Raw genomic sequence first — 9538 nt, 5'->3', positions numbered from 1 at the left:
ACCATGCCTTGATGATGATGATGATGATGATAACAGCAATGACAGTGGAGGAGAGGAAATTTTCTCTTTGATCTTAGAGTTTTATGTTCAGAGACCCCATGAACATCTTAGTCTCCAAGATAGTAGGTGTCCTCCAAGAAAGAAGATAACTGATTTATACAAGGTCATATACTATAAAGGGAATAGCCCAGATTGGAACCCAGGTTTATCTGGCTCTCAGGCCATATACTTAACCACTTTCCCTTCCTAAACCCAAACATTTTAATTTTCTCTTCACCTTATTGCCCAACCAGTCCTTTAGGATGTCAGAAAAAGTGGTCATGATTCCTCAGATGACAGACCTAAAGAGCAAGGGTTACAATGGCATTGCTTCCTCCACCATCAATGCCTTAGAAAGCACTGTCACACCAATTCACAGCTTGACTGCCCAGGCCCTCGAGCTGTGGGCTGGGCATGGAATACATACAGGTATTCACACAGAAGGTGACACCCCTTTTCTCCGGAGCTGTAGGACCACGTGCCTTCAGAAGCTCCCTTTACCTGGGATCCCTGTGCCTCTGGGCTTGGGGGGATGTAGACATCATAAACACTGCACCCGGCACACACACAGCTACAGTCACCATAGAACCACCAAAACAGGCTGGGGCACATCTGAGGCCCTTCTGGGAGTATGAACAAGATAGGAGAAGGATAAAAGAGGTCTTGTTTGAGATCTATCCCCATTTTCACCACAATTGTTTTGGGAGCTACTTCACTGGACTCTAAGAGAAGGGCCAGCCCCTTCTGCTTTAACGCCAAGTTACCTGGTCAGACCCAGTAAAGACAACTGCTTGACCCAAGACTGTCATGACCCATGTTTGCGGTTAGTAATCTTTGGGGCTTTATCTAGTCCCTTACAAAAAGTTCCCCAAAAGAGAAAAGGGAAAGGAAGGAAAGGCAAAGTGTTCTGACCTGCAATGGGGACAAGTCATTGTCCTCCAAGTAAGTATGTACAGAGCAGCACGGCCATAGGAGGGTCTGGTGCCCGCTGCAGGCTGGAGCAGAGAAACCGAAGTCAGACCACCCTGGAGAGGAGTGTGGTTGGGGTGAGCACTTCCACATCCCGCCTGAGCGCCACCCCTCAGTGCCAGGGGGATGGATTCGTCCTGTCTGTAAAACTGCCGGTGAGTTCTGGACCCTCATCTTACTTTAGCCAGAATCCAGCCCCACCAGCAACTGCCAGGCTGCCATACCTTGAAACTGCTCTAGAGATTAAGATCCCCCAAAATGCCACTGCACAGTACAAAAATAAAAACAAGAAAACCAAAGGGCACAGGGTTGGCTCACTGTTTTGAGAGCCGATCACAAACAAGAGAACTTGTATAGATTTTACTGACATTGGAAAAGTGAATGCATGGCCAAACATGGTGTACGGTCAAAAAAAGCATCTTATATTACATTCCCTCCCGTGGCTTTGTTTTTGGTAAAGGGAATCTTTTTAAATTTTAAATATAAATCTGTCAATATTTTCCTTTAAAAATTCATACTTAAGGGCTGGCCGAGTGGCGCAATGGTTAAGAGCTGGCCAGAGGGCCCCGGTTCGGATCCCACATATGAGGGCCAGTGACACTGCCCTCCACAGCCAAGATGCTGAACAACAGCTCAACCTGGAGCTGGGATGCCGTGAGTTGCCGGCGATGGCGTAGGCTGCAGCCCCTGTGGCAGTGGGTTGCCATGGGCTACCGTGTAGCCGGCAGCCAACGTGAGCGGCCAGCAGCTGCAGTGAGCGGCCGTCCAGAAGCCGGCGACTGGTGTGCCTCACCCGGGAAGAGCGCAATGATGGTGCCAACTTGGGCCGGTGAAGCAGCGTCATCCACAACTAGACTGAAGAACAAAACGATAGCAACTTGTCTGTTCCCCTTCCCCCAATTCCCCAGCACTGTTCCCATCCCCGCAATTCCCCAATAAAAATCTTTTTAAAAAAAAGTTCATACTTAAAAAATGGACACTGTTATAGGCCTCTACCCCCTGAATTTCAATAAACATTCACCAACATTTTCTTCTAATTATTTTATGGTTCATATTTGTAATAATGGAAAGCATACTGTATATACCAGTTGTCCTCCTGTTTCAGCATGTATCATAATCACCTGGAGGAACCTGTGAACTGTTATTTCTGCAGCTTACCTTTAATCAGTGAGTCTTAAATGGGGTCCAGAAATCAGTATTTTAAAGACATGTCCCAGGTGATTCTAATGCAAGTGATTATGTAAAACGGGTAAAATATTTGGAGTGCAATCTATTTCATGCACTTTTTGGAAGTGCTTGTTACAATAGTAGAGAAATAAGACTTTGGAAGATTACTGAGTCAATGGCAGAATTTGGACAAACCTACTGGCTCCTCAATCAAGAAATCAATTAAATATTAAAGCATGATGTGTCAGTTAAACACATGTAGGAATACCAGGAGGAAAAGATAATCTTTGACTTGTAGGGGAAATATAATTCCTAATCAAACTTCTATCCCAGTCCAGCTCCCAAAATGGACTCATCATGTCTGACTCCTCTAGAGAGGTGGGATCCTGGGATTAAAAACAGAAGGGGCTGTTTTGCTAAGAACACTGCAAGACATCGTGGCCCAAGCAATCCTGGAACAGTCCCCACCTGGGTTATGTCACTCTAAAGCAGAGAGAAGCTTCAGAAACAGTCGGGGTTCAACCCACTGGGGACTCCAGGTAACTCAGTGGGGTTTTGACACTTGACTCCAGTGCCCCAGAAGCTGTGGGGCTAGCAGAGAGGAAAGGACCCAGCGGAAGAGATAGCAGTGCCCAGCAGGCATGGCAGGACTCAAGGGAGGAGACTGAGGAGCTCACCAGCAGAGGACTGGCATAGAAGCCCCCACCTCCCTGCCTGTTGAACTGGTTCCTGAGCACAGGTTGTCATGCCAGGACCCTCCCTCAAATAACTGATGTTCTGTTGTGGGTTGGGCTCTGTATGCACAGGTGGGGACAAGAGCCCATCAAGCACAGGTCAGTCACCTTTCTTCCCCACAGCAGCCCTGTGAGGCAAATGTTTTCCCCATGAAAGGATCAAGTCTTAAGCAAGTGCACCTGTAATCATTGCCAGTTTTATTCCTCTGGCTAAGAGATCCAGAGGTGATTTGAGGTTTACATTTTTATAGTTATTTCATCAAGAGTTTAACGTGCCCCCATTGCCCTTATAAGCTAGTTGCAAATTGTTTGACTTTTACTTATTAAAAAAATTCATTCTGTAACATGTTCATTAAAAAATACACATAAGCAAAAACAAAAAAAAAAACCCCACACCACACAGGAATAAGCAGTTTTGATATATGTTCGTACATATGTATGTATGTATGCATGTATACACACGCACATGCACACATACAATTTGGGATTTTATCCTACATATGTGAGCTGATACTAAATATGCTTTGTAACTTATGCTTTACTTTACAATATGGAATGAACATATTTTCATGCATATGTGTGAAACTTCCCAATTGAAAAAATAGACCTAGAGAATGGGTCAAAATACAAAATCCAGTGAGATGCTGGTAACAAGGAAACTACCTAAAACAAAATCTCACCAGATGATTAAAAGTAAAGCGAAGGTAAAAGATACATCAGGAAATGCTAACAGAAAAAAAGCAGGGGCCAGGTTTTACTACCAAACGGAAAAAAAAAAAAAAGAATTCAAGGTCTAAAGCACACAGGATAAGGACGGCTCCGCGAATGTCTTTGCTTCCAATGCATCATCACAAACTTGTTTCTTACTCTTCTTATTTCTTCCCTAAGCCTTTCCAATTCATCTACTCCTCTTAGCATTTCTTCAGGGTCCAAATTCCTAACGGGAGTGTCCTCTTTAAATCCCTGGCCAGATTCAGTCAGCCCGCTTCTTAGATTTCCTTCTGCTTCCTGGGTTACGCCTTCTTCCGAAGGTTGAGGATTTCCTTCTGCCTCCTGTGGTGCATCTTCCGAAGGGCGGTCTTCCTCGGCTTTTGGCATGTTCTGTGGTTTTCCTTCATTTTCTTCACAAGACTTTTGCATGTTGAGTATTTTTCTATTATTTCCTTCTTAATAAATTAATCCTAGAAAACAAGGAAACAAAACGACTAGATGACAAGCAAACAGACCAGCAGCCAGAGCATGGGTTCCCATAGAGACTGGCCTTTTATCATTCAGGTCCCTAATCTGTTAAAAGTTTTCCAACTAGAAAAGGCCAGATCCCCAGGCTCGGAACTCCCCTGACTCCACCCCTTCCTCCACCTCCCTTCCCCCCCCTCTCGCTCCAGCTCCATCTTCTCTCTTCCCGCTCTAGCCCACCATTTCCCAGCAGGCCCCGCTACAGGCCTCTGCTAGCCCAGAAATGCATGCTGCGCGGAAGCAATTAACCCTTCCCTTGCTGCCACTGGTCTCTAACACTCCCGCCCTTTCGGGCTTTCCCCAGCCATCCCAACCTCCTGCCTCTCACCTGAGACCGGCTGGTCCAGTCTCTGGCCTCCCCTCCCCCTTCCACGCCTCTCCAGTCTCCCCGGTACCCTCCCCCGCCTCATTTCCGCTGCAGGCTCTGCAAAGGCCTCTGGCGCTTTACCCGGAAGGGGAGAAGCTGCAGCGACCCGCAACCCGGAGAGGTGCTTTGGTGTCATCCACACTCCCACCCCAAGGGACCTGAGGCAATTGCACTGTTACACTGACCTGCGGGGATCCAGGGGATCTTTCTCCCTCTTCCCTCACTCGGTTTCTGCGCGCCCAAAGGACCAAGAGTCCTGCAGACCAACAAGAGTGCTTGGTGAGCAGGCCAGTGCCTGAATCACGGGTCCCTTTCACGATTCGAGGCCTTGTTCGTCTCAAGTTTCCCCACGTCCTTATTCTCTCCCTCCTTTTACGGCAGCCCCGCCCTCCCTCCCCGTTGCCTACCGGTTCCCAGCAGGCAGGGATCGGGAGACGCACGTTATTTCCAAATTGCTTTTATGTCTCTCTCGCAACCCTCAATTGGCTACTCTTCTCCCTCTCCACCCCTACACCTCCCCCCCTCCCACCACACACACACACCAGGCAGCCCACAATTTCTTGCACAAAAATGGGAGTTTGGCAGAACAGTAGTGTTGAAAAACAGTGCCGGCCTTGCTTGGTTTCTGCTCTCTGACTCCTATACCCCCGGGTTCCCAAGGCAGCGCCCACCTTTATACTGACCTGAAAGGATCCGGAGCACTTTTCTCCTTCTCCAGCAATAGGGTGCAGCTTCAGGGAAACAGGCCCCAGACTATAAGGACTTCTGCACACGTCGACTCCTGGTCACGTGAAGGTTGCGCGTCATCAATGAGCTCGAGTCTTCAGTTACCCCTCCCATTTAGTACTGCAGCCCGCCCCCTGCATTCCCTCCACTTAGTACTGCCAATCTTTTTTGGTATTTGCCAGAGACAATAAAACTGGTGTCATCTCCCTGCAGTTTTTATTCGCCTTCCTCGGATTACCAGGGAGGATTAGGCTCATGGGATTAATCGACCATTTCTCCTTCTTTGAAGAATCATCTCTTTCACACTCCTGCTTCCAATTCGCCCATCTCCCCTTCTTCCCCAAGACCCTACAATCAACCATTTCCACTAGAGTCTTATTTAGCATTAAAATGGGAGAAGGTGGTAGATGGGGGGACGACTAGAAAAGAATCTAGGAATGAGGGTATGGGATGTTTTTATAGACAGCTCTCTTGAAAAGATTTCTGGGTTTTAAAAATATTTTAAACAATCAGCACACTTTTAAAAACACTTTAAAAAGAGATGCCACATAAGCAATATTTGACACACTATGGGAGGTAAATTAGTTTATATCAATTTTTAAGACTTTGGAAAATTTTTCTAATGGCTACAAATGAAGTGACAGTTTTCACAACATATTCATGTGTTAGAAAAAAATTTGTTTAACTCTTGTTGAAGCAGCACCTTTAAAAACTGTTTCCCCCCAACAAAAAAACTGTCTCCCAAATTAATCTATGTGAAAAGACCCCAGTTGTCTCTTGTTAGCAAATTTACATAAGTAATTCGCTACTTTTTCTCTTTCTGGCTGAATTCGAGTTGTCAAGTGCTAGATGTCTGACCTTTTCATTGATGAGTGCTGGATGATTCCACTTGGGTTTCACATGGAGGCTTCAGACAGACCTCCTTCTTGTGTCCTCTGTAGGACGGAGCACCTTGTTAATCAAATGAGTCCATAGAAAAGCCTGCTTTCCGCGGAGTGAACTTTATTTTGGAACTCAGGGAAATAAGTTGGAAAATAACTCTCATACATTCATGAAACACTCAGAGCAGAGAGTTCCCTGTATCTCACTATTTGAAGTGAGGCTTACTAGCAGGTGGAATTTTCATTTATTCGTTGGCACTCTGGAAATATTCTGGTATCATTCGCTTTGTTCCATTAAAAAGAGAACTATCAATCTGCATAATTGCTATGATCAGAAAGCAGAGGGAACATCATTGCTGTAAAAAATATATTAGTTAAAAGAGGAAACTGATATCCTCACAACCCAGAATGCACTGGTACGTGGAGGTGCGTTGGTGCTGGGAATGGCAATCTGGCCAGTGAAGCCAGCTGCAGAGTCAGGGGAAGGAGACAGAGGTCTCTTGTCTAGGATGGTCACAGTGGGATATGGTAGCCCACCACGGGGAAGGAAGGGTTGGAAAAACTAAATGTTTTTGCTGGCTTAAAGTTTTATAATTTATATTTAAGCATGAAACAGTTATTCCACCCTTGAGGGATACATTTTGTATTATTCGAGGGCGGATTTTTAATGTAAATTTAGCTAGTGAATTATAAAGATGTAATCATTAATTACCACGAAATGTTTCCGTTCTTTCAGATGTTACATTTAAAGGAGGACAACTCTGGTATTTCAAAATGATTATCATACAGCAAAATTGACCCTTTTCTGGGTGTTCATTTCCATGAAGTTTCACAAGTATATAGATTTGTGTAACCACCACCACAATCAGTATACATAGTTCAATTACCCCCAAAACTCCTTAATGCTGCCCCTTTGTAGTCATATCTTAGCCCTGTCCTGAACTCTGGCAGCCACTGATCTATTCCAGATTCCTATAGTTTTGCCTTTTTCAGAATGTTATATAAGTGAAATGTACCATATGTCACATTTAGAGACAGGCTTCTTGAACTCAGCATAATGCCCTGAAGATTCATTTAAGCTGTTTCATGTGTCAATAGTTCATTCTTTTCTTTGTGCTGAGCAGTATTCTGTCATTTGGATGTTCCAGCTTGTCTGTCCATTTACCTGCAGAAGGACATTTGGGTTGTTCCCAGTTTTTAGTAATTATGAAAAGAGCTGCTGTAAACATTTGTGTACAGGTCTAGGTCCTTATTGCTTCACATCAGTAACCTCTTCTCTGACCCATCTGCCTTCAAAACCTCCTTATCCCTTTCCAATTTACCTTGCATGTCACCATCAACTTAAATGTTACTCTTCCTTATTTTCAACTTGTCATTCTCCTGCCTGAAGGCCCTGGATGGCAACCCCACCATCTGTGAAGTAAATCCTACTTTCCTCATTCTGACATTCAGTGTTGATCAGAATTGAGCATTGCGACTCACATTCCCAGCCTTCTCATCCATTTCTCTGCCCCACCCAAAAGGTACTCTCATTCACTGTGGCCCCAAGTATGCCTTCTTCTCTCTCTTTGTCCTTGCATGACGTTTTCTTTCTCCTGATTACCCTCCTCTTCTTCATAGATCCTGCTTCTGCACATTCTTAAGGGAACAGCCTTCATCACCCAGCCTCTGAAGCCACCACAGCTGAAAGTGATCTCTTCCTCCCCTGTCGATGCTTCACATAGAGTCTGCACCCCTCATGTTGCTCTTAGCAAAGGTTGCCTTGTATACCTTTCCCCTTTCCTTTGTGTTTGTGTGTGGAATAGTGGGGAGTGAATAGAGAGGGGAGGGTTATTTAACCAGTTGAATGGTCAGACATGGATTGGGGATGGGAAGTGGAGGTCAATCTCCAGCTTTCATGATGCTTGAATTGCTCGTGTAATTTTAAATGGTGCATCGCCCAGAAATCTCAGCATTTCAGAAGGAGCTGTTTGCCAATTGGCTCAGAGAGGAACCTTCTTCCTGACTGCACAAAAATTGGAACAGAAGTTTCATTGTTCTCTCCTCTGTTTATTCTGCTTACATGTAGTCATAGCAACCCTAACACCATTTTTGTGACGTTGTTGACAGAGGATACTGACCCTGTTTCCCTAAATACTCACAAGAGAGATCAGTCAGCTCACTGGTGCACACCTGACAAAGATCCAGATGACGCAAGTCTTCACCTTCGTCCTTGTCCCTGAGCAATTTCAGTGCATTAATGGAACACTCAGCTACCTTGGAAATTAAGGTAATCACGGTAGCTTTTAAATGTAAGTAGATTTTTTTAAGACAATAACATGCTGTTTAAGTAAAAACAATATTTTAAAAACGAATGAAAAAGGTGCACATATTAATTTTAACAATGAAGACATGAGTTCTGGAGAGTAGACATGCTGAGCCTCTGACCTCATCAATGTCTTGTTCTTGTGCACCAAGAGGGTGCTATGGATAGCTCCAAACTCCCCAGGTGGTATGAGGGGAGGAGAAAGGAGGCAGCATTTTACCATTCCGGAGCTCTTATACACGACTATGATATCCAGAATACTATTTTCTGTATTCCCATTAGAAGTCACTTAAACTTCCATGGTCTTGTGTTCTGAGGCTCTATATTCAACAACTCCTCCTGCACATTTCTTTATTGCTGTTTTCAAAGCTCATACCATAGAAGAGCTTGGGATGGCTATCTCTATCCCTCACTTCTCTAGCATGTTTTTTGTAGCTTGAACCGCCCCCCCCCCAACATGGCAAAATCTGTTCCAGATCCAAAGGTTTGGTGGCATAGCATGCACTTAAGAGACCATCATCTGAGATGACTTGCCCTTCAGAGTGCAAACAGACCCAATACATTCTATCACTGCTCAACTGAGGGCAATCTACTTATGTTCCAGTGTGAGTGGCGCACACAGAGTCTGAGCTGATTTTCACTTAGATTATACCTGCTTTAGAAAGTAAACTCTTCTACCATCCCTTCTGTCACTGTGTTCCCTGATATTTGGAAATTTGGCATGGGTAAGTTTCAAAAGTTCCACAAAGTATTTAGAATAGCCACTGGCTACATCCAAGCAAATGAACTGAACTTGAAGCACGGCTTCTGTGATATTTCTCATCTCTTCCAGATAATTCTGCCCACTTCCTTAACTCCAGCTAAATGCTGCACACATTGTAGATTATTGTGGGAAAGATATCCAGTTATCCAGGGCATAATACTTACGAATTGTTGTGACCCTGAAATGCTTGGCCATAACCACGGCCATTTTAAATGCCTCCATAGTGTTCATGTTGGAATCCTTTGCTAAGGGCCACATTGCTAAGTAATAGGAATCCCTGAGTTGGTCTGCTTAGACTTTCAATAGGTGACAGTATGTTCAGCATCCACCTGTGCTAGAGTCTCATGATTG

At 44.7% G+C, this 9538-nt stretch overlaps 1 protein-coding gene across 2 annotated transcripts; it reads right to left on the bottom strand.

Moving 5' to 3' along the window:
- Nucleotides 1-3084: 3084 nt before the first annotated feature.
- On the bottom strand, nucleotides 3085-5307 carry TCEAL8 (transcription elongation factor A like 8). 2 transcript variants are annotated; one of them, XM_019631719.1, is made up of 3 exons: nucleotides 5196-5306; nucleotides 4698-4768; nucleotides 3085-4090 (listed from the first exon to the last, which is right to left on the bottom strand). In XM_019631719.1, the coding sequence occupies exon 3, from the start codon at nucleotides 4047-4049 to the stop codon at nucleotides 3696-3698; it is 354 nt and encodes a 117-aa protein (XP_019487264.1). In that variant the 5' UTR covers nucleotides 4050-4090; nucleotides 4698-4768; nucleotides 5196-5306; the 3' UTR covers nucleotides 3085-3695. The 2 variants fall into 2 exon arrangements, with proteins under 2 accessions (XP_019487264.1, XP_019487265.1); XM_019631720.1 differs by lacking the exon at nucleotides 4698-4768 and having other exon boundaries at nucleotides 5196-5307.
- Between the last annotated feature and the right edge of the window lie 4231 nt (nucleotides 5308-9538).

The sequence above is a fragment of the Hipposideros armiger genome, unplaced genomic scaffold (assembly GCF_001890085.2).
Source record: "Hipposideros armiger isolate ML-2016 unplaced genomic scaffold, ASM189008v1 scaffold_1043, whole genome shotgun sequence".
In the NCBI taxonomy this organism is placed as follows: Eukaryota; Metazoa; Chordata; class Mammalia; order Chiroptera; family Hipposideridae; genus Hipposideros; species Hipposideros armiger.
The sequence above is the reverse complement of the archived record's forward strand: the minus strand, read 5'-3'. Positions and strand labels throughout refer to the sequence as shown.